General features: G+C 43.1%; 1 protein-coding gene across 1 annotated transcript in view; it reads left to right on the top strand.

The window, feature by feature from the left end:
• Positions 1-23,397, top strand: part of AVL9 (AVL9 cell migration associated) — a 38,203-nt gene extending 14,806 nt beyond the window's left edge. The window contains exons 4-16 of the mRNA XM_083407064.1: positions 52-123; positions 1,471-1,560; positions 2,933-2,999; positions 3,539-3,579; positions 6,423-6,461; positions 8,674-8,743; positions 9,966-10,516; positions 13,867-14,001; positions 15,011-15,230; positions 16,532-16,649; positions 17,941-17,994; positions 19,645-19,733; positions 20,972-23,397. Coding sequence (XP_083263190.1) covers positions 52-123; positions 1,471-1,560; positions 2,933-2,999; positions 3,539-3,579; positions 6,423-6,461; positions 8,674-8,743; positions 9,966-10,516; positions 13,867-14,001; positions 15,011-15,230; positions 16,532-16,649; positions 17,941-17,994; positions 19,645-19,733; positions 20,972-21,066 — 1,641 coding nt within the window. The 3' untranslated portion in view covers positions 21,067-23,397. The remainder of the gene's footprint in view (positions 1-51; positions 124-1,470; positions 1,561-2,932; positions 3,000-3,538; positions 3,580-6,422; positions 6,462-8,673; positions 8,744-9,965; positions 10,517-13,866; positions 14,002-15,010; positions 15,231-16,531; positions 16,650-17,940; positions 17,995-19,644; positions 19,734-20,971) is intronic.
• Positions 23,398-25,456: the final 2,059 nt, after the last annotated feature.

Below are 25,456 nucleotides of genomic sequence, written 5' to 3'. Positions count from 1 at the left end.
GGATATGTAAAAGTACTGTAAAAGCTTGTTCTCTCTTACTCTTTTTCAAAGGCCTTGAAAGTACGGCAAGCAGATATTACCCGAGAAACAGTACAGAAAAGTGTCTGTGTTCTAAGTCAGCTGGTAAGAGATAGTTACATGCCTTAAAAATAGCCTGTTTGGGGATCTTTCTTTCATGTTAGGCACACTCCTGTTGAAATCCAAGACAAAGGCATTCTTTCAAAATGGTATTCTAGTAAACAGAAAAATGCCATTTGCAAGCTCTTAAAATGACAGCATTTCTAATCCCAGATCATTTCCCCCCTTTAGCTTTGTACGAAAGTGAAATAGGACACACAACACTTCTGGTCACACTCTTTATCATTGTTCAGATCTGTGAGGTCCATCACTGTACAGTTGAGGAACTAAATCTGGAGCATGGTTTGCCCAGCTCCCAACCCAAGATCCAGAAATTTAGCTATTGGGCCACGTTAACTCTCCCCCAGCATGCCTTTTCAAGTCACACCTCATGTAACAACTACCTGATGTGAAATACTTTTTGTGAGTGTGTACATGATACTCAAAGTTAGATTCTGGCATAAGGAGAGAGAGAGAGATTCTTCATGGAGAAGTTGACTTGTGCAAGCAAAGCTTATTTATGCTTCTTTATGTATTGTGTGTTTATCCAATCCTTACTCAGAGGTTCTCAAGCTAGTGTGTGTGGGTCTTCTTGCCCTGTTTTACCACAACAGCCCTATGAAGCAGGTTAGACAGAGGGCTAGTGACGGGCCCAGATTCACTCGGTGAACTGCACGGCTGACTTGAACATTGGATTTGAACCTGAGTTTGGTCTAAACCACAGAGCCTAGGGCTTGCCGATCAGAAGGTAGGCGGTTCGAGCCCCGTGACGGGGTGAGCTCCTGTTGCTCGGTCCCACCTCCTGCCAACCTAGCAGTTCAAAAGCACATCAGGTGCAAGTAGATAAATAGGTACTGCTCCAAGCGGAAAGGTAAACGGCGTTTCTGTTCGCTGCTCTGGTTCGCCAGAAGCAGCTTAGTCATGCTGGCCACATAACCCAGGAAAACTGCGAACAAATGCCGGCTCCCTCGCCAGTAAAGCGAGATGAGCACCGCAACCCCAGAGTCGTCTGTGACTGGACCTAATGGTCAGGGATCCCTTTACCTTCCCTGGTCTAACACTGTAACTCTACATCAGCTCTCAAATATATCAAGGCAGCCCAATTTTGCCTGTATTTTACCACACTACTCTGATCAGATAGGAACCCTATCATATTAATAAACTGTTGCTTATTTTGACAGCAGGATGACTGACATGGTCAATCGTTACAAATAAACTGTTACCTAATGTATGTGTAATTTGTCATCAATTTGAGATCAATATGTGTAATTTGTTTTGAAGGGTAGCTGTTTTTGTCCTTGACTGTGTGCCTGCCTTTCTTGATGTAACATGATGATGTGCTTTCCCTTCAAGCCTCTGTATGGGCTACTCCAGGCTAAGCTGCAGCTAATTACACATGCCTACTTTGAAGAAAAAGACTTCTCACAAATTTCAATACTTAAGGTAAGTTTTCTGTATAGAAATGCAAACTCTTGTGTGATACTGATCTGTGAACCATAGAGGGCCTTCATTATTATCCATTTGATTCCTAAACTTTAAAATCACCCTTTCTTCATTTCTACCTGCATAGCTTTCCTTTCCCTTGAAGCAAATGGGGAAGCCCATGCAGACTGAGAGATAGGTGACCTCACTGGAATCCACAGCCCAGATAGAAAAGAAGGCCCTTAGCTTACATTATTTGCATTCAGAAGGTTTCTTTTTCTTGGTTTTCTTGTTTTATCTTTTTGCAAACCACTTTGAGGGGTGGGTGGGTGCACACGCGTTTAAATCAAGCGGTATATTCTTTTTATGAAATAAAGAAAATAGACCAGGGGATGTGAATGTTGTGCTTTCCAGATGTTAATCAACTTAATTCCCATAATCCCTGGACATGGACCATACCAGCTGGATGCAAGTTGGAGTCCAACAGTATCTCAAGTGGACTATGTTAGCTACCACTGGTGAAGACCCAGGGGTGGTCAGCTTGTGGTATCCTTGGGGTTTTCTTGCTATCACCCTGAGCTCCACCTGCTGCAAAAAAGGCACACACTTAGAATCAAAGAATTCTGACCCTAGGGTTGGTTTGTTTTTGAGGCCCAGAACCTCACAGTCCATTCCTGGTTACTCCAAACTTTCTTCATTTCAGCAAAGAGCCATTTTTGTTGCTACCTTTGTTTAATAGTTGTGAGTCAGAAATGCTTGTTGATCTACTGAAAATTACCCAGGGATCTATTAGGTAGGACCCAGTCTACTTTCTGCCCATCCCTGGTGTAGCCTATACTGAGCTAGGTAAACGAGGAGGTCTGGCTCAGTTTAAGGCAGTGCCCTATATTCCAAGATCAGCCTTTCTCAACCTTGGGTCCCCAGATATTGTTGGACTACAACTCCTGTCATTCTTAGCCAGCATGGCCAGTGGTCAGGGTGTAGTTCAAGAACATCTGGGGACCCATAGTTGAGAAAGGCTGTCCTAGAATGAGCCCAGGAGATCTATGTGCTATTTTTCTCAACCAGTGCTTTCCTCCATACCCCATTGCAAACGAGAGGATTTTCAAATGCCATTGGTGGTATAGCACATTAAAAAGGGTCAAAGATCTCATTGGGTTTACAGCTACTCATTGGGTTCTACCAAAGGATCTTTTTGGATTCCAGCTGAAGCCTCTGGGAGTCCATTGGATCGATGTCTGTGCATTTAGTGACTCACTGAAAAAAAAGCCAAGAATCCTCTTCGTAGCATAGTATTTTGGCAGATCCATGCTATATGAAGCCTTTTCATTTATTTTCTGGGAGATGCCTTTAAAAAGTGTTTTTAATGCTTTCAAAATTTATGGCTTTGCAGGAACTTTATGAGCATATGAATAGCTCGCTGGGAGGAAGCCCCCTGGAAGGATCACAAGTTTATCTTGGTAAGCAATATTTACTAAATAACACAACTGTTCAAATTTCATTTCCTAAAGTACTTTATTGGTACTAAAGTCTAATGCCAAGTCTGTGTGTGCCTAAATAATGCACTAATTATTGTGATTACTTTTCCCATCAGTCACAGGGCTAGATAAACCTGTCATTTTCCCCCTTTGACTTAGAATGCTTGTCATTTTCGCTGCTGGGTGAGGAGAGCTTCTCAGATGCTTTTTCAAAATCATGTTTATTCAAAAGTAATGAGTGGATTATTAAAGGCCTATTAATAGGAGAAGGGCCAGATAATGTTCCTTCCTCCTGGCTTTAACGGGAGAAGGCAGTCAACTATTATTGGTAGTTAAAATCCAATTTGCATTTGCGATCAATGAACCATGTAAGCTCCCACAGATTCTTTGCCCCTAAGCGCTGGGAAAATAGTACAAAATCTTTTAATCCTGCTGCCAGCAGGTTTCTCCACATTTATAAGCAGGAAGAGTTGGTGGTTCTTACTAAGGTGTGCTAATTGTTTTGCTGTCCCTACTTTTAGGCCTGTCTCCACGAGATCTTGTCCTTCAGTTTAGACACAAGGTACGTTTCTTCCTGATGTGAGTCCTGAAGGAGGTACTGTATTTTTCGCCCCATAGGACGCAACGGCCCATAGGACGCACCAAGTTTTTTGGGGGGGAAATAAAGAAAAAAAATTATTTCCCCCCCAGGCGCTTGTAGGGCCGGCAGCGGGGAGAAGCGCTCTTCTCCCCGCCGCCCGCCTGCAGACCAGGTCCGGAGACAACGGGAAGACGCGCTGCGCCTCCCAGCTGTCCCCGGAGCTTGCGGGGCTGGCGGCGGGGAGAAGCACGCGTCTCCCCGCCATCAGCCTCCAAACCACATCGGGAGACAGCGGGATGGTAGCGTTCTGCCTCCCCGCTGTCCCCCGATCTTGTGGGGCTGGCGCTGTGGCTCTCCTGAAGCCTGGAGAGCGAGAGCGCACCGACCCCTCTCGCTCTCCAGGCTTCAGCGAAAGCCTGCATTCGCCCCATAGGGCGCACACACATTTCCCCTTCATTTTTGGAGGGGAAAAAGTGCGTCCTATAGGGCGAAAAATACGGTACATCTACTTCTGCCTTTGCTCTGCTTTTGACAAACAGTGAAGATGCATCTGCTCCAGCAAGGTTTATTAGGGGATTAATTCTCAAATGTATTAAGACCACTCAAGTTTGTAAAGGTTACTGTTCTGTGGTTGATAGTTGGCTTAGTTCGTTTGGGCTGGATGTGATACTTAATAGTGAAGGGTTGTAGCTCATTGATAGAAGAACTGCTTTGCATACAGAAGGTCCCAGGTCCCCTCCCTAAAAACATGGAAAGCTGCTACCAGTCAGTATTAGGGGGCGCAATTAGTGCCAGCACCGTCGGTTAAGAGTTTGGGTGTAATCTTCGACACCTCCCTTTCCATGGAGGCGCAGATTGCAGCTATAACAAAGGCGGCATTTTTTCATCTCTGTCAAGATAAGCAGTTGGCTCCTTACCTCTCTCGCCCTGACCTAGCCACTGTGATGCATGCGACGGTCACCTCCAGACTGGATTATTGTAACTCGCTCTACGTGGGGCTGCCTTTGAGACTGACCCAGAAACTCCAGCGGGTGCAGAATGCCACGGTGAGACTCCTTACAGGGTCCTCGCTGCGGGATCACATTCACCCGGTGCTATACCAGCTGCACTGGCTCCTGGTGGAGTACAGGATCAGGTTTAAGGTGCTGGTTTTAACCTTTAAAGCCCTATACGGCCTAAGACCCTCGTACCTATGGGACCGCCTCTCCCGGTATGTCCCACAGAGGACCTTATGGTCTTCAAACAAAAACATCTTGGAGGTCCCGGGCCACAGAGAGGTTAGGCTGGCCTCAACCAGAGCCAGGGCGTTTTCGGCTGTGGCTCCAATCTGGTGGAATGCTCTGTCACAAGAGACTAGGGCCCTGCGGGACTTGACATCTTTCTGCAGGGACTGCAATACAGAGCTGTTCCACCAGGCCTTTGGTCAGGGCACAGCCTGACCCCCTCCTTTGGCAATCCTCACAGAACTCTAGCCCAATGGTTGCCATTAATCTGATTTGAATTGATTTTATAATGAAATGATTTTAGTATATTGTATCATTTTACTGTTGTTAGCCGCTCTGAGCCCAGCTTCGGCTGGGGAGGGCAGGATATAAATAAAATTTTATTATTATTATTATTATTGACAACACTGATCTAGATGGACAAAAGATCTGACCTTGTGTGAGGCAGCTTCCTCTCAAGGCAGATCTTGTACTGATGTAGACGGCCTTCAGGTAACATGGCCCCAAACCATTTGAGACTTTAAATATCAAAACCAGCACTTTAAACATGGCCACGTGCTCTCATCACCTTGCACCCACTAGCAATCAAACTCAACAGCTGACATTTCCAAATCATCTTCAAAGGCAGCCCCATGTACCGTGTATTATAGTATCTACCTTGGATGTGACCACCGCACGGATTACTGAGACAAGGTCCAGTCCCTCTAGATAGGGTCGCAGGTGGTATCCCAGTTTCCCCTGGAAAAAAGGCACTTGTGCTTCCAAAAATAGTGCTGAGCCCAAGAGAAACCACAAACTTGGTCCTTCAGGGACGTCAAGGCCCATCAAACAGCAGTTGTACCCCTGTGTCCGGATCAGCTTGCTTCCCTAAGCATAGCACCTGTATATTATTTGGGCTGAGTTTCTGTTTATTCACCCGTATCCACCTCCGGACTGTCTCCAGACACCTAATTTAGGATTTCCACAGCCTCCCTGAGATTGACAGGTGGAAAAGAGAAGCAGAGCTTAGCATCATCTGCAATTTGAGCTCAGGCTTCAGGGTGATTTCTCCCAATGGTTTGGCTTAGAAGATAAACAGCATGGGGGACAGAATAGAATCTTTAGGGCCTCCAGAAGCCAGAGGTATAGGCTACAAGAGAAATCCTCCGGTATCATATTCTGGGACCAAACCTCCAGAAAGGACTGAGGCCAACGTAGTACCATTCCTCCCCTTTCCAATCCAGCTGCACGGTCCAGAAAATACTGTGGTTAATGGTACTGAATGCCACTGAGAGGTCTAAGAAAATGAATCGTGTTGTGATCTTGTCTGGTTCTCATTGTAAATCATCCACCAGGATGACCAAAGCTGTTTGTGCCCCGTATCTGGGCCTAAAACCTAGAAATGTATAATGTCTCATTACTACTATGAGTTGTTTAATTGGTTGATTGATCCTTTCAGGTGCTTTGAGTATTTTAAAAGAAAAGCCAAGTTATAAAAGTAGATGAAATCATTTGTTCAGATATTTATTGTGCATTTCTGGTGTCAAATGGGAATGATATCATGAAATATTGATATGCATACCTATTGCTGTTGTTTAAGATTTGTGTCTCTTTGTTTTGAAGGTCTTAATACTTTTTAAGCTGATTCTCCTAGAGAAAAAGGTAAGATCTTTTCCTTCTCCCCAAGTTGGCAGAAAGAACTGAAATAGACTTGCTTAATGACGTAGTTTAATGGAATATGGATTAAAAGCCTCTGTGGATAGATGTTATGAGCTATCCCACGCATGCAGTTAGCTGAGACATGCCTGTTCTGTTAGCCTGCTTTTTAATGTTTCAATTCAGCGGTAGTTGCCATGGCAAAGGTAAGCGAACTTTGCTAAAGTTGTGGTGTGGCTATAGGGATACAGATATGCAAATGTACAGAGACAGCTGTAGGCAAGGCAGCATAACACAAAATGGCTGCCAAATGTAAAAGAGCAGAAAAGGAAAAGCCAACACTGTGCTCACTCCCAGAGAGAAGCTCTCTGCACTTACCCTTTGCTCAGACCATGTCACAGCCTTGACATGTAAGAAAATACGGGCAGGCTTATAAGAGTGTGTGTTCAGTGTAGTAGAAGCCAAGCCAATGTAAACAGGAACCGGGCAGGAAGAGCAAATCGTCTCTCAAGCATTGTAGATTTTTGAGAGGATATTTATAGTCATACCTCGGGTTACAGACGCTTCGGGTTGCGATATTTCAGGTTGCGCACTGTGCCGAACCCAGAAGTACCAGAACAGGTTACCTCGGGTTTCAGCACTTGTGGATGCGCCGAATCGTGACGTGCATGTGCGCAGACACGGCGCTGCGGGTTGCGAACGCTGCAGGTTGTGAACATGCTTCCCGCCCGGATCACGTTCGCAACCTGAGTGTCCGCTGTACTGAGATCATTTGCAGGAACCATAGGCAGTTATGGTGCACCTGTGGGTACCATTGGTTTATATTCATCCAGTAGCCACGTATGTTTAGAAATGAATGGTGGAAGGGATTAATTCATGGGTAGGCAAACTAAGGCCCAGGGGCCGGATCCGGCCCAATCGCCTTCTAAATCTGGCCCATGAACAGTCTGGGAATCAGCGTGTTTTTACATGAATAGAATGTGTGCTTTTATTTAAAATGCATCTCTGAGTTATTTGTGGGGCATAGGAATTCGTTCATTTTATTTTATTTTTCAAAATATAGTCTGCCACCCCCACCCCACCCAAGGTCTGAGAGACAGTGGACCGGCTCCCTGCTGAAAAAGTTTGCTGACCCCTGGATTAAATGCTGCAGGCTATTATAGCTACAGCAACATGGGAAGATGATTATTAATCTGAACTTTTTACATGTCGCAAAGCATAAAAGCAAGAGTGCTCCAGAGCGTCAAGCCATACTTCCCCTTCCCATTTTAATGCACAGAAATCTGTGGGATGTTTTCTTGAACCTATGAGGAAGGAAGACTAAACGCAGAGTAGCATATCCTCTGCTTCTAGGTCCAGTTTTCAGCGGAGGTACTGAGGGTTCTTTCAGCTGTATAGCTGGAATTATCTGAGGAGATTACAAATGTTGCAGAAGAAGAGGGGATAGGGCCATGAAACAAAAGAGCAGGTTAACCTCTTTGAAGAATAGGTCTTATCTAAGAGCAGGTCCATGCTGACTCAGGCTATATACCATGAGACCTGGCTCCAGATGCATTCAAGAACTATTAACAGCACACAGTACTCTGTTGGCTCCTAGGCTCTGGATATAGATGGTGTTGGGGCATCCTTGAATAATTTAGCTAAACTGCAATATAGGAAAAAATGTGTCTAATGCTTAAAAAAAATTGCTGCTTGTGATTCCTATTTCCAGTGCTGTAGAGTTCTGCATGCTGTTCTTTAAACATCTAAACCACGGAGCCTCTTGGGCTTGCCGATCAAAAGGTTGGCGGTTCAAATCCCCGCAACGGGGTGAGCTCCTGTTGCTTGGTCCCAGCTTCTGCCAGCTAGCAGTTTGAAAGCACACCAAAAAGTGCAAGTAGATAAATAGGTACCACTCCGGCGGGAAGGTAAATGGCATTTCCATGCGTTGCACTGCTTTCGCCAGAAGCGGCTTAGTCATGCTGGCCACATGACCTGGAAAAACTGTCTGTGGACAAACGCCAGCTCCCTCGGCCTGTAAAGTGAGATGAGTGCCACAACCCCAGAGTCATCTGCGACTCAACTTAACTGTCAGGGGTCCTTTACCTTTTACTTTTTTATGCCTCAGAAAGTCATGTGCTGCTATCATTCTGGGTGCTATGAACTGGAATTGTTTGTTTTTCGTTCTTCTCTTTCTCTAGAAATTAACGTTTGTGATTCCCGCTCCCCTCCCTTTCAGGTTCTGTTTTATATCTCTCCAGTGAATAGGCTGGTGGGAGCCCTAATGACAGTCTTATCACTCTTTCCCGGTAAGTGAGAGTAAAGTATTTTCAACAATAGAAAGCATGTTACACAGTTTCCCATGTCACCTGAACCTAGAACTGTGATTAGCTGTGGTTGGTTTACACAAGCCATTTTTAGAAATCACTGTTCGAAGTTGGATGGTTTGAAACAAACCATCGTTAATGCTAACCACAGTTTGCTGGCCCAGACCACGTGAAAAATCACAGTTAATCAGAACTCCTTCTCCCAGTCATACAGTAAGAGGAGAGGAAGGGAAATGTCAAGGCTGAAAGAAGGCTATATTCATTCTGGTATTGCTAAACCATAGATATGAATGACATTCGGATACAGCTTGTCTCATGAAAGATCACTAGTATGGTATATTTTAGCAAGTACCGTATTTTTCGTTCTATAGGACGCACATTTTCCCCTCCAAAAATTAAGGGGAAATGTGTGTGCGTAGACCATGGTGCTGATAACGCCAAGGTTGCAGGTTCGATCCCTGTATGGACCAGCTGCATATTCCTGCATTGCAGGGGGTTGGACTAGATGATCCTCAGGGTCCCTTCCAACTCTACAGTGCTATGCTATGCTATGCTATGCTATAGAGCGAATGCAGGCTGCGCCGCTAAGCCCAAAGCCAGAACAGGAAGACGGAGCACTGTGGAGTCTTGCTGCTCTAGCTTGGGGACTGCTGCGCGCAAAGCCTCTCCAGGGCAGCGGGGTGCCTTCACCCCGCTGTCCTGCAGAGGCTAGCAAGGCTGTTCCCAAGCCAGAACAGCGAGACGGAGGGCTCCGTCTCGCTGCTCTAGCTTGAGGACGGCTGTGCGCAAAGCCTCTGCAGGGCAGCGGGGCGCTGCACTCCAAAGGCTTCAGGGATCTTTGAGGCTGGCGGTGGGGGAAAGCAGCGCTTCCCCCCACCGCCAGCCCCACAAGCTCTGGTGAATGTACCTTGAACGCACCTTGTTTTAGAGGGGGAGAACAAGGGGGAAAAAATTTCCCTGTTCTCCCCCTCCTATGGTGCGGTGCGTCCTATGGTCCGGTGCGTCCAATGGAGTGAAAAATACGGTATAAGGAACTGCGCTTCAAGCTATAAATATACCGTGCATGGAAATCTAAGATCATTCTTAGAATTGTAGAATTGGAAGGTAGCTTTCAAGGTAGCTTTCAAAGTATGCAATGTGTTTTGTATTATGATAAACTCACTTTTCATGATGCTGTTATCCAAGAGATTTTTATAATTTCCAGGTATGATAGAGCATGGTCTCACTGACTGTTCACAGTACCGGCCAAGGAAGAGTGTTTCAGAGGATGTCAGCCAGCAGGAAGTCCCACCTCCTACAGATTATTATGTTTCCTTGTCCACTGTGGCGCTTTCAAACGAAAACGTGGAAACAGATGCAGAAGGCCCAACGTTGTCCGGAAACCAAGAACGGGACACTGAGAAAGTAGATGTACCTTTATTTCAGGCCGAGGACAATCTCAACGGAGCACACGTCTCCAGGGACAATGGGCAGCATTTGAAACCTCCCTCACGCACTTCTCCAGAATCATCTGAAAGTGACTGGGAAACCCTGGATCCTAATATCCTGGAGGACCCCAGCTTGAAAGAAGGAGAAGGTGAAATCACTGCAGTAGCAGCACAGACTGAAATCCTTCCAAAGGAACCTGCAGTTTCTGAAAGCATTCCCATTACTGTGCAGCCTCAACCTAACACAGGGCATGCCGTCTTTGTTCCTGGCCTTATATCAGGTTTGGAAGAGGACCAGTATGGCATGCCGTTAGCTGTTTTCACTAAGGTAACCTAGCATGTTTTGGCTTCTGGAAAGTTTCCACGTTGCTTTTTATCTTGTTTCAAAGTTGTATTTTTATCCTCTCATTGGGTAAGCTGTCCTGGAGCAAGTGCTACTCATAAAGGTGGACTGCGAATTTTTTAAAAAACAAATAAGCAATTCCTTTAGTAAATTAGTCTCCTTTAGTAAATTACCCTCCCCAGCCAAGACCGGGCTCAGGGCAGCTAACAACCCATAATAAAAACAAGTTGATTAAAATACAATTTAAAAGATTAAGATACAACATTAAAACAATTAGGGAGCAATCTCATCATAGGAGGAGAAAGGAAAAAGGAAAAGGGGGAGGGAATCAAACTGATTCTGAGCCAAAGGCCAGGTGGAACAACTCTGTCTTACAGGCCCTGCGGAAAGAGATCAGATCCTGCAGGGCCCTGGTCTCAAGAGACAGAGCGTTCCACCAGTGTTGAGAAGGCCCTGGCTCTGGTTGAGGCTAATCTAACTTCCTTAGGGCCCGGGACCTCTAGGGTGTTGCTATATATGGACCTTAAGGTCCTCCGTGGGGCATACCAGGAGAGGCGGTCCCGTAGGTATGAGGGTCCTAGGCCGTGAAGGGCTTTAAAAGTCAAAACCAGCACCTTAAATCTGACCCTGTACTCCACCGGGAGCCACTGCAGCTGGAAAAGCACTGGGTGAATATGCTCCCATGGCAGAGACCCTGTGAGGAGCTTCGCTGCAGCATTCTGCACCCGCTGGAGTTTCTGGGACAGCTTCAAGGACAGCCCCACGTAGAGCAAATTACAGTAGTCAAGCCTGGAGGTGAGTGCCGCATGGATCACTGTGGCCAGGTCGGGGCGGGAAGGGTAAGGAACCAACTGCTTGATGCGGTGAAGGTGGAAAAATGTCGTCTTGGCTGTTGTTGTAACCTGCGCCTCCATGGAAATGGAGGCGTCAAGGATTACACCCAAACTCTTAACGCAAGGCACGAGTCTTCTAGCTCTCTGTCCTGGTAATACAAGCCGGGCAGCTGTGCTGACAGGGCCAGTGGTGTTAACCTTTTTGCAAACTGCAAGGATATCTTAATACCCAAAGGGAGTGGGACAAAAAACCAAAACAGACAGAACACCCAAGAGCCTTTGTGCCATCACCAGAAACTGGGGTGTACTCACTCATGGCAGGGCCTTGGTAGGATGGAAGTAACAAACACTTTCTCTGATGTGGCCAGGGTCATAGGTAATTGGTGGAGAACTGCTTTGCATACAGAAGGTCCCGGGTTCAGTCCACAACATCTCCAGGAAAGACTGTCTGGAACCCAGAAGAGCCATTGCTGGTCAGTGTAGAGACCATAATGAGCTAGATGGGCTGTTGGTCGGACTTGGTATAAGGCAGCTTCCTGTTCAGCTCAGAATAGGCCCACCAAGGTTAATGCATATGGCTTAGTTTCAGTAAAGTTAATGTGTCTACTCTGAGCAAGACTTGGCTGAATATTGCCCTGTGTCCCTATTCCATATGAAAAGTCTCAAAAGAGCAGTACCGACTTTGTGAGTCTGGGACCTAGCCTAGCTCTGTGTTTCCAGCACTTGCCATGTATGAAACACTCATTAAATTCTCAATGCTAAGAACACTCATTAAATTCTATCTATCCAGTAGTGTAAAACAGTGTTTTTATTGTCACATGAATTGTGGACCTCAGATCTTCAGCAGTCATCGGCTTCGTGCATTTTAACTGCATGTTTGCTGATTTTATATCTGTAACTTGAGAAGACCAATCAAGAATCCTAAAGCCCATGACCCACTTGCAGGTCACAACCCACAGATTGGGAAATGCTGATCTAAAAGAGACCTCGGGAATATCTGGGTCCCGTTGACTACTATGGCTGACAGACATAAATAAATCTATCATGAACAACTTCAGTGCTGGTGGCTCCTGTAAGTAAGATAATGTCAGGAGCATGTTGATACCTTAGGTCGGAGGTAGCCAAGGTGGGGGTCTCCAGGTGAACTCCAACTCTCCTAAGCCCCTGCCAGCAAGGCCAATGGTCAAGGGTGCTTTGGACCGAAACATTGGAAGGGCACCATGCGAAGCGGTCTGAAGGGCTAAACAACATTACAGATGTTATAGTATGGGAATTCTTGTCTCTCATGCCCAGATTGTATGAGGCAGTTCATGTTTGTTTCCTTTCCCCCCTATGTGTCTTTAGTCTTTCAAGTCAACAGCACAATTTTTATAACAGCTGGAAGTGGCCTAGAGTTACTGATTCTATTTATAAGTTAAAATTATGCTTTCAATAGCATCAGTTAAAATTAGGGTATAATCTACATAAAAGTGTTTTGTTCAAAGACTTCTTAAAAATAGTAAACTTTCCTGGAAAATACTGGCGTAATTGATGGCAGACACACGCAAACTATAGCCATGTGCTCTGTAATCTTAATTTTGTGAAACTCTAGCTGGAAAACCTGATATCAACTTCTTTTAGAATGAGTTTACTTACTCAGTTTTTATAGAATACTGTTGTATCATAAGCTTGACTTCCTGTAATTCTTCCATGGTTACTCATTTAAAAACAGTTCCCCTTCCTCCACCATAAATTTTCCATGTTAAACTCACAGTGTTACTGCAATATTACTTGGAGGGGGTGTATTTCTAAAAGTGAGTAGTCACAAAGCAAGAGTGTTCTAGTGGTGACAGTTTCCTATAAAATTTAATAATGAAACGATCAACTTTTTGCAGTATGCCTTACTCAGACACAACTTCCCAGCATAGTACATTCTGTCCTTATGTTCTTTGCTGAGACTCCGAAGGTCACAGTAATTGGGCTTGCAGTCTGATCAATCCGTTCTCATTGCCCTTTATCTGACAACTATAAAATGCAGGCACCATCAACTGGACGCCTTTAAAGCAAGGAACCACAAGACATTGGTTTGGCGTTACTACAAAAAAGCCTATGTTCCCTCCCTCCCTCCCACACTTCTCCTTTCATATTCACTTCCAATTTAACCCACAGCAAAGGCTTCAAGCCACAGTTTGTCTGCTTTAGATTTAATTCATATTTGCTCCCGTGTATGTCTGGGAGGAGGCAGTGACTGCGCACAGGGTGTGTTCATACAGTTTGCTGAATCTGTATCCTGCCTAGATTTCCTGCTAATTTATGGACAGTAATAGTTTAACTCAACAGAGCAATATTCCACGGAGGTGTAATTGTTAACAGATGAGGAAGTAACAGTTCAAGTTGCAATTACAATCTTCGTTATTTTTTCCTTGTTCATTAGAGCATCACAGCATTTTAAAGTATCAAATCCTGCTCTTCACCCTTTTTCTTCCTCACATCGATCTCCTCCCTCCCTTTTCTCTGTTTCAGGGATACCTTTGCTTGCCGTACATGGCGCTGCAACAACACCATCTCCTGTCTGATATAACCATTCGTGGGTTTGTTGCAGGAGCCACCAACATCCTTTTCCGTCAGCAAAAGCATCTAAGTGATGCTATTGTAGAGGTATGAATCATTTTCTTTTATATCATAGACAGGTCAATGAATTGCAACTTTTTTAAAAAAAGAAGAATTTTTTTTAGTAAAATGTGCCATAAAAATAAGGATAAAGCCGGCAAAGGGTCATACTTCCTAACAAATACAATTGCTTAACTACTGAGTATATTCTACCCAACAGGAAGATTCTTCCTATCCCAAGTCCTATTTCGCCTCTTTATAGTAGGAGGGAAACATAATTTCCAGGACCGCATTTGGGTACTCTTCAAAGACCCAGAGTAAAACTAATGGTTCTTTCCACTCATACAGAACTGTTCCAGAAAAGACTGCCTTGAGGTCCAGTCTACAGACTGCAGCTTCCACATGGTAGTTGCTTGAAACAATCTTCCGCAGCTTTTCCTTGTAAACACATAGTGACCTGCCCCTTGGAGTGGCAACATTGTTGGAGAGCTTCCCTTCTATCTCCAACAATCCAGTTGTAGAGTTGAAATAGACCCAGAGAGAGACTTTTCAACCCTGCCTCCCCAGAACAAGACCCATACCACAAATTTACTCTGTTCATCACAAGGAAAAAGAAGCTGATTGCTTGTTGTAGGGACTAAAGATGGTTGATCGGTGACTGAGTTAGTTATAAGAGCGGTGGACTCGTAATCTGGTGAACTGGGTTTGATTCCCTGATCCTCCACATGCAGCTGCTGGGTGACCTTGGGCCAGTCACACTTCTCTGAAGTCTCTTAGCCTCGCTCACCTCACAGAGTGTTTGTTGTGGGGGAGGAAGGGAAAGGAGAATGTTAGCCGCTTTGAGACTCCTTAGGGTAGTGATAAAGCGGGATATCAAATCCAAACTCCACTGTTGCCACCTGCAACTCTGCAGTCAGACTGAGCTTCATCCCCAAACGCTGCAGCACTGCACATCAGTTGTGGTTCAACAGAAGAGAGTAGCTCCTCTTAAGTGTTCAGCTCAGGTTGTTTAGTTTTTCCTCTGCACTGCTTTTTCATGTTGGATTTTTCTCAACAGATTGAGGAAGCTCTGGTGCAAGTCCATGATCCAGAGCTCAGGAAGGTTCTGAATCCCACAACAGCTGACTTAAGATTTGCAGACTTCCTGGTAAAGCACGTAACTGAGAACCGGGACGACGTCTTCCTAGACGGCACTGGCTGGGAAGGAGGCGATGAGTGGATCCGAGCCCAGTTTGGCTCATATCTCCATGCGCTGCTCGCTGCTACTCTGCAGCCAGGTAAACCCTGGTGCCATTGCTTCCATTTTTTTATTTTTTAAAAAAATCCTCTAAGAATATACTTAGCAGCTGTAACTAGGAAGAGTAAAAGGAAAGGACAAAGAAATATAGGGATCTGGGTCTGACCTGGTTAGTAACCGTATGGAAGCTCTGATGCTGTATTAAAAAGAGGGATTGCTTCTCACAGGCCCATGCAGAGGTTGTCTGAGGCCCGAGAGAGAGGCTTGTCCATGAGACTTGCTGCCGCCTAATCTCAGTGGCAGGTCTTGCGGTCTCAAATATTAGCAGCACCCTGTGCAATGCCCCCTCTCCTCTCTCCTTCCATTCTACATCATAGTTGCAGCGCCCCCAGGGCTCCGCACTTAACACAGCCCTAAATCTTCCTCTTAATCTGATCTGATGCTACATGCTAGCACACAGTAACGCAGATCCAGGTTTTACTATCAAAGCGCTTGGCTCTGTCTAAAGGACTGTGTGATGATTTGGAGTGTTTTATATCAGATGCTTGGGAAGAAATGGTCCCACCTCTCCAAATCCACTGAAAATCCAGATTAGTTCCTTCTTAAAATTCTGTCTCTTTTCAAGCTGTTTTTTATATCTTAATTGCATAATCTGCTTAGTTTTAACTTCCCATCAATTTCACTAATTAAACCTTTTATTTCCAGTTGTTTATTTGCTTCCTGGCAGTTGCAGCTGCCACTCCGCACTGAGTGGGGAAGGAGAGATTTGCCTGTTTGCCAATTGGTCCCAAGTCCACACTCCTGTTCTTGAATGCTAGCCCAGGTGCATGTTTATATATGAGGGTGGAGTCTTTCTTCTGTCTGCTGACACCATGCCATTGAAAAACAGCTGTATTTCAGTGACTTGGTATGTCATAGACCAGGGATGGCCAAACTTGGCCCTCCTGTTGTTTTGGGACTACAACTCCCATCATCCCTAGCCAGCAGGACCAGTGGTCAGGTATGATGGGAATTGTAGTCCCAAAACAGCTGGAGGGCCAAGCTTGGCCATCACTGTCATAGACGTGATCAGGGATGACACCACCCCTTCCACACCTGTATTTACAGTGATACACAAGGGGGGAAATTAGATTTTCGGGCTTTCAAACATGTGGAAATCCAGTCTGTTAGCCAGCGCCATCCACTTTCTATTTGTTGCTGTGTTGCATTGACAGTATTACTATGCAGAAGGTGCACACTGCCTTTTAAAAAATTTAAATGTGCTTGCTTCTTTGCATGCACACACATAGCATGCAAAGTATTGAAGCTGCTTAGGTTTCTCTTATCTATTTTATTCATCAGACAGTGAAAAAATATTATCAGACTTTGGAACAACCTTTGTAGCAGCTTGGAAGAATACACACAATTACAGAGTGTGGAACAGCAATAAGCACCCAGCTCTCGCAGAGGTAAATCCCAGGTAAGAAATTTTAGCTTTAATGTTTGTATGGAAGAAGTAGAGAGAGGAATGCTGTCGTCTTGAGCATCTGCGACTTCCTAGGTCTGCCATTTAATTTCCAGGAAGCACAAGCAAGAATTCTCCGTTTCCTAGTAGTACCAGGCTTCAAAATTACAAACTTCTAGTTCTGGAACTCACTTTCCCCACATATCTGTCTCCTTGCTTGTGCTTCAGATGTTGCATGTTCTGCATTTAGCTTGCCTTGAATGCTGTTCTTTAGGAAATTAATGAATGTTAGAATGATGTTGGATTGAAGTTAAGTGGTTTTTTAGCAGTAATGTTATAAAGGAAATGTAAAAATGGACTGTTGACAATCTAAAGTAACAATATATTAAGATAAAAGATTAAGATAAAATCAAAGAGGGAAAGGATTTGCTGAATTAACTAACTGATCTGAATACAAGGGAGGGAGGTGTGAGGAGGTCAGGGAAATAAGCAAATGAAAGACAAGATATGGGAAGACTGATTTGTTTTTAACTGCTTTTATTTTGTATTTTTTTTCTTTTTACTTTTTTCTTATTTTTGTAACATGTTGAAATTTCAATAAATATCTTTTTTTTAAAAAAGAATGCTGTTCTTTAGGTAAACAAAAATATGGTCCTCTCTGCCTGCTTGCCTGGTGTAAGGTGGCCAAAATATGTCCTGTTTCTGAAGATCAGAACACAACACAATTCAAACAATTAGTGCTTCCAAGCCCCTAACAGCAGGATGTATCTGTGCTCTTGATGTTGCTTTGACCATTTTATCTGAATGTAATTCCATCTGAACTTCAGAGGCTTTTAGCCAAGAATTTAATTTCTTCCATATCGCTGCACTGTCACACCGACAAGTACTTACTTAAACAGTTGTCTGGAGGTGCAGAGGCCCTTGGCTCCTGATTGTGGCCACTGTCCCACAGAGTCAGAATTAGGAGAGAAGTCTGGAGGACATTGGAAGTGACTGTGGTGTAACTGAACAGCCACTTTAAAATGGAAGGCATTTCAGAGGAGCAGCAGGTTGTAACCCAGGGAAGGAATTCAGAGATGGATCAGTGCTAAATGTTTTGTCCACTGTACAGCCATTGAGGCCTCTGAGATCTCCCCCAATGCAAACTGACCAGACCAGGAGCCAAGAAATGTTAATGTTTTCAGCCTAGTTAGAAAGGAATGGCTTATGTTTTCTGTTTTTATTGTTACAACACACAAAACATTTTAAATTTGTGTTCTGTTTTTCTCTTCTCTTTTCTTCCACCTCCTTACAAAACACTTTTCAGTCACCCATTCCAAGGCCAATACTCGGTTTCAGATGTGAAATTAAGATTGTCACAGTAAGTACCATAACTGAATATGCTTTGGAAGACTGGGATTTTTATAAATTGGTGAGCATAGTTTCATGTTAAACTGGGGTTTGGTATTCTGGCAGGTGATGACTGTTGAAATGTTCAGAATAATTGTCAGATGGACTCTGTGGCCCAGTTTACACATATCACTAAACCATGGTTTTAAAATAAGCTGTGGTTTAACGTGAACAAGCAGTGTGCTCCAAAATCCCCACTTCACTGATCCCCCATGCCTGCCTTTGCCACACTTGTGTGAACACAGTACAGACGTTGCGTTCTGCACAGAGCAGCACTTGATGGAATAGTTTGTTTACCATAATAAATTACATTTATTTTAATTGGGTCTGTAATCTTATGGCCCAGGACAAACCAACCAGATCCAGATGAATGCATTTTTAAACAAAAAAAAAAATTATTATTATTTACATTCTATTGACCATTCTGCTGTAGAAAGAATTCTAATCCAGTTTAGGTAGAGAAAATAGATGGTAAGCTTCTACCTTTGAGGGGTCCTTGTATGGTTTGGAGATTGCTACTATCCTCCGTTGTTTCCAGATTGGTGGTGATAGGTCTCAGTTAGAATGTCAGTATATAGTTTGGTCATATGTGTAAACATCAGATTTAAATGCTTTATAAAATACTGTGGAAAACCTATCTGGGCCTGGGGTTTGCCTACCTTAAAAAAATAATAATCTCTTCTTCTATAATCAGCTCTTCCATAAGTTTTGCCCCCAAAGTTGGTGGTGTTATTGTGTCCAGAAATTTTTGTATCTCTTCTGAGTGGAGTGGACTTAGAAGAGTACAGAGGAAAACTCCTTAAATGTTCACAAAATTTTAGTAGAAAATTTTTTTCCCCGTTTTGGTCTTTGTATCTGTTAAAGTTGTTTTATTTCTCCCCATTTGCTAGGAGTTTAGGTCTCTTCCCTCCAAATTCATAAAACGTTTGCTTTAAATACAGTGGTGCCCCACAAGACGAATGCCTCGCAAGACGGAAAACCCGCTAGACGAAAGGGTTTTCTGTTTTTCGATGCGCTTCGCAGGACGAATTTCCCTATGGGCTTGCTTCGCAAGATGAAAATGTCTTGCAAGTCTTGAGATTTTTTTTTCGCTCCCCACCCCCTTTTTCTAAGTCGCTAAACCGCTAATAGCCTTTTAGCAGCTAAGCCGCTAAGCCTTTAATAGCTAATCCGCTAATAGGGTTGCTTCGCAAGACGAAAAAACCGCTAGACGAAGAGACTCGCGGAACGAATTAATTTCGTCTTGCGAGGCACCACTGTATAGTAGTTGTATCATTGCTTTCTCTATTTCTATGGTTTCTAATGCTTTCCATTTTTAAAGTGCCATTTGTTGGTAGCTGAGTTGAGTTTTACAACTATGGTTTAACGGTATGTGCAAACTAGAACTATATCCATGCTTACAATATTATAAAGAACCTTTATTCTTGTCTGAGAGTTAGTGACCACAGGGCTTAATACCTGCCATTTAAATCTAGTACCTTGGCCTAATAAAAGTATCGGCCTACTAGGTACTTTTTCTTTCTTTATTGCCAACTCCTTTGTTTAGTTTCATGGTCAGTTTACATGCTTGGAAACAGTGGAAGTCAGTTGTATGACGCTATGACATTTTCCTCTCATTTAGTTCTGTACAGAATAGTGAACGGGGCAAGAAGATTGGAAATGCCATGGTTACAACCAGCCGGAACGTTGTACAGACAGGAAGAGCCGTAGGTAAGATGCTTCGTAACTGGAAATCAGTACGTGCTGTGACACTTGTATGCTGCAAACAGAAACCTTAACTTCCACGGCCTGTTTCAAGAATCTTGTTGGTGGTATATATCTCCACCAACAGCACGCAAATGTTGCTACCTTCCGTAAATGAAGGGATAGCAGGAAACCAACTGAAGCACTATGTATGGAGAAGTGAAACGGGAAACTTCATGCACAACACTCGTAGGACGTGTCATTTGGGGAGGTGAAACTTTATCGCATATTTCTTCAGTGAGGGGTCTTAAAAATATGCTTTTGGGTGTGAGGGATTTGAATCTTACTATTTTGTGATTGGACAACATCTAGCTTATGTGGTAAAAACCACATAAACCAAAGGATTTTAATTTTACCTTCTGAAAATGTCAGGTAATGCTAAATAATAACAAGTAATATAGTGGTACCTCGGGTTAAGTACTTAATTCATTCCGGAGGTCCGTACTTAACCTGAAACTGTTCTTAACCTGAAGCACCACTTTAGCTAATGGGGCCTCCTGCTGGTGCCACACTGCCGGAGCACAATTTCTGTTCTCATTCTGAAGCAAAGTTCTTAACCTGAAGCACTATTTCTGGGTTAGCAGAGTCTGTAACCTGAAGCGTCTGTAACCCGAGGTACCACTGTATATAATATAAATGCAAGTACTTGGCAATCATTTTCAATGATTTCTATACAATTTTACACACACCTAACTTACCAAGCAGAACGAAATTATATTAACTCAAACAAAATATATTTGGGATTCCCAAGTCATGTTACATCTTTTTAGCACCCCTCATTTTTGGAATTTGAAAGCTGTAAGATTCCGCATGCCTCTCATCTCAGCCATCAAGTTTACTACTGCAGTGAGGCGAGCCCCTCAGCCTTGCATACTCGTCAGCCCACTTTCCCCAAACCACCAATTCCAGAGATAGCTATGAGTGTTGCATACTTACACAGACCTATGGAGTCTTCATCCCAAGCTTCACCAGTCTGAACCAGCTCTAGAAACGTCGTAGAGAATGCCAAAACAAGAGGCTGTCTCTTCGAGAAATCTGCTTTTTACACATAGATGTAAGTGCCCTTGCACTACAATCCCATATATAATTTTCAAGCCCTATTAAACTTAATGGGAATTACTTCTAAGCAAGCACCGTGCTATTAATTGCTCTCATCTTAGCCTTACCTTTGCCTAACCTTCCCCTCTTTTTCCTATAAAATCCAGGTCAGTCAGTTGGAGGAGCTCTCACGAGTGCAAAATCAGCCATGTCCTCATGGCTTTCTACTTTCACCCAGTCAACACAAAGCCTTGGGGAATAACTGTTCTGCAGCGGACCAAGCCCTTACATTCATTTTGAGAAAGAGACCTGTGGTTTTGCTTTAAAAAAACACACCCATGAATTCAAGCAGCATGAGGATGAAGGAATGGCCTTTAAAGCTGCATCGCAGGATGTCATTGCAGTTTGCATTAACGCTTCTTTTTAAAAATCTGAGCCTTTGTAACAACAGTAGCATATAAGCCTTGTTGTGAGACGGGCTTTATTTTTCAATGTGTGCTGTCCTTTGGATGTTGAGAATGATTTATGTAAATTTTGTTGTATTAACTCCAGCTGTCTAGACTTTTTCTTGAAAAAAAGAAAGAGTGGGGCTGTCTAGGTTTGGAACAGAAAACTGACCTCTCACTTCCACCCTCTTTTCATTTCAGTGGAACCAACTTGTGCAAAGGATTGCAGCCTAATGTTGCAACCTTTTGCACCTGTGGGTGGAATGACATGAAACAAATACAGATTAAATGAGACGTTCACACCCAGTTTAACACTTAAAACGCCTAAATGACAGCTGATCTGAACAGCTGTTGGCAGTTTTGCACCAGCTCATTTCAACGTTCAGAAATCTAGCTGCTAGCACTTAGGTTTAAAAAAGTTTGTTTTTAAAGGTCAGGGATAAAATGGAAGTAAGATAGTTCTAATACTGACTAAAATACACAGGTTTACCATATTTTTGTTACCTCTTTGGAATTAACACCCAAGATACCTCTTAGCAGAAAAACAACTCTTGCAACTCTTGCTCATTAACTGCAATTTCCTCGTTTTCAAGTTGTGTGTTAGCTTTCATCTTTCACGTTCCCATTTGCTTGTGTTGCATCCAACAGTGGCTGTTCGAAAACTTTCACTAGTGAATACCTATAACCAAATACCTACCTCTCTGGCACGGTTAAGACTCCAAATTCAAGAGTCAGAAGTGCTTTTCCCCTTTCCTAGCTGCTTTTAGGGTTTTCTAATTTAATGTGTAGGTTAGCAGACATTTGAGAAATGACTGTAACGAGAGATTACTTGGCTTTCTGCCAGCGATAGTTTTATGGATTGCAGTATAGGCAGCCGTGAGATTGCCTTGGACTTTAAGTAATTCATCTTAGTGTAGGACATTACAATATGAATGATTTACCAAAATAAAGAATTCCAGGGCTTCCCTTAGATCATATTTTTGCTTACAACTGCCAGTTCAAGCCTCCTTCCCTTTCCTTCTTGGTTTTCTTCTCCAAACTGCAATGATTTAAATGGATAAAGTGTTAATTCAGGTGTACTGTAGCTAGACTGCTTTACTTCATATCCTTTTAGTGGACGGAATATTTATTAATGATGTAACATTCTGCACCAAAGTTGTCACAGCATACCCCAACCAGAATTCCTGTATTCTGGCCACATCTCAAAAAACCCAGTTTTCAGAGATGGCTATGGTTGCACTTCAAGAAAGATTTTCATATAAGCAGTTTGGGTTACTTCACCCAACCTTCTTGTAGATTAACTATCCAAGAGAGAAGCATGTATACCACTGTGTGGAGCTGTTTTCACACCTGTTCCACATACGCATTATGAAAATTAATGACCAATTGTGGACTGCAACCAGTACACAGGTGCAATTTTCACACACCTGTGTATTTTTCATAGGTGCTGTATGAGGGAGGTCCCCTGCTATAATCCATGTATATAGTACTGTTTGCAAGACACATCTTATGCTTTCAAGCTTACTCAGATATCTGAAATAATATAGCCAGCATAAAAAAAAACCTTGTATGTTTTCTTCTACACTACTTTGCTCGAATGAATGAGCCCATAAATTAGAGTTAGAGTTTTCTAACCACAGAAGTTGACTGTGCTCCTAAAGAAAACATTTTACAAGGATGCTGTGGCTTGGAGATGTTACCCTTTTATTGAAACTTCAGAGCTAAGTATGCCATGAGTGTCATTACACTGCAGTCAAGCTGATACAGCTTGTAAACAGACTTTTTTTCTTGGGAGTTCCTTGGTTGGAATTGTTACATCCAGTTGTTGGTTTCATCCTTCCCTAAAGGGAGCACAAATTAGGAGGCATCTGACTAACACCTTTTGCCAATTAATCCACAGGCACCATAACGAGGGATGAGCAAAATCCTTAGGGACAAGATGGTATGAAAAGCTGGTGATTCTTTTAAAATGTCTTCTCTTCTTTGGCGATCGCTCATAGTACATGACAATACGCTGTATAAGTGTTTATAGTAGCCATCATCTTGGAGTGACCAATTTATATTTATCATTTTGCTACAGGGAAAAAATTGGCAGTAGTTAATTGTACAAGTCAAATGCAGGAATAAACTGTAAAACCTATTGAAAATGATTACTGTGTGTACTCCAGTAGTTATAATCACATAATTTGGATTCAGCAGGTAGTCTTAATATACACTGAAAAAACCGGCATAAGCACATAGTGTATTACAAATGTGTGGGGTCACATACATATCTTTGCAAAAGGGTATTGAAAGACTAGATTAGATGGAGGTCTGTAAGGGAAAATAATTCAAATTTAATATGAATAGCATTTGTTTTCTAGCCACTGATTTCAGTTTTGAGGTTTGAGTTTAATTTATTCTGGAAAACGTAAAAAGCAGTGCTGCTTGTATTATTGAAACATCACATGTAGCGCATTGAAGCACTCTTGCTTGAAGCACTTCACATCAAGAAAGCACCAGCTAAAATGCAAGCACTGTCATTTACTCTAGTATTGTAGTGACAATTCTAGTGACTTAAGCCTTGCTGTTCCTGTAATGCTGAGGTAGTCAATGTGGTACCCTCCAGATGTTGTTGGATTCACATTAGTATCAGCCAGCATGGCTAGTAGGAATGGTTATGAGCTCGGTATAATCAGAGCACACTCAGTGGCTACCCCTATTTTCAGTTACATTCTTTAAGGGCTGGTTAGTACCGGATGCAAATTCTACCTGTAATAGGGCACACGATCTTGATGTTATCTAAAGCCGAATTAAGAACATGAAGTGCTTCAAATTCAAATAATACATGTGCTCTTACTATAGGTAAGGGACGTGGGTGGCGCTGTGGGTTAAAGCCTCAGCGCCTAGGACTTGCCGATCGAAAGGTCGGCGGTTCGAATCCCCGCGGCGGGGTGCGCTCCCGTAGTTCGGTCCCAGCGCCTGCCAACCTAGCAGTTCGAAAGCACCTCCGGGTGAAAGTATATAAATAGGGACCGCTTACTAGCGGGAAGATAAACGGCGTTCCGTGTGCTGCGCTGGCTCGCCAGATGCAGCTTGTCACGCTGGCCAGATACAGCTTGACAGCGCTGGCTCCCGGCCTGTAGAGTGAGATGAGCGCACAACCCTAGAGTCTGGCAAGACTGGCTCGAACGGGCAGGAGTACCTTTACCTTTACCTTACTATAGAAAATGGCAAGAGCATGTTAAAGTAAAATATATAAAAAAATTCCCTTCCAAATGTAAAAGCATTGCTCAGCCCAAAGGAACACCTCCACCCCGAGTTATATCTAACAGTATGATCTTAATACTTGCTCCACAAGCAAGTAAATGTTCAGGATGCAACACCTTGACTGGTGCCAACATACTGCATAGTACAGTGCTTTATGGCTACTGAAAGAGTATTATGCTGGTGTTTGAACATTTTGTCCCACACAAGTGTTTAGAATCAGGACGCTAACTTGGTATTTTGTAAGGCTGTTTTATGTGCTGGTGCTTCCTATTACAAACGTATATTCGCATCATGCACAGTAGAGAAACTGATTTTTATATTTTTTTAAATGTTACAAGTATTTGGGAATGTGTATCATATTACAGTATGAAATAGACTAGAAATACCTCTATTCCAGTTTCTATACCACTTAACAAATTAATATCAATCATTCAAGGCTGGTTTTGAGACATAAACCTGAAATCAGTTATCTAATCATGGTTTAAGTGAAATGAAACCGAAGTTTATTTCCATATGGTTTTTACTGCTACCAGCCTGTTGGAAGAGGAGGGTTGGTAAATATTAGGTATTTCATCCATCATCAATGTGTAAAAAATAGGTTACTATGTTCAAAAGACTATTAATGCTTCTGCTGTATATTTTGTTCTAAAGAAAATAAAGATTGTTCTTGTTTTGCTTGAATGTAACTTGTTTGGCACAAGGGTTTACTTGCAGTTTGAACTGCAAACGCTTGAGACCTGCTCTCTCTCACAACTTAGACAGGGGAAGAGAAATAAGAGGCAAGAAACACTAACACGTGTGAATAGGTCCTCCCCATTGCCAGCTACATCAGACTAATTTTGGTGGTTTAAAAATGGGAATTCATGTTTTAACTCTTTTCACTCATGACTTTCTCATACCGGTTTGTTTTCAAGAGTGTGCTAAAATTATCTGCATCATGCAAATCAGCAGTAGCTT

This window comes from Podarcis tiliguerta, assembly GCF_965153285.1.
Source record: "Podarcis tiliguerta genome assembly, chromosome: 12".
Classification (NCBI taxonomy): Eukaryota; Metazoa; Chordata; class Lepidosauria; order Squamata; family Lacertidae; genus Podarcis; species Podarcis tiliguerta.
This window is presented reverse-complemented; position numbering and strand designations above follow the sequence as displayed.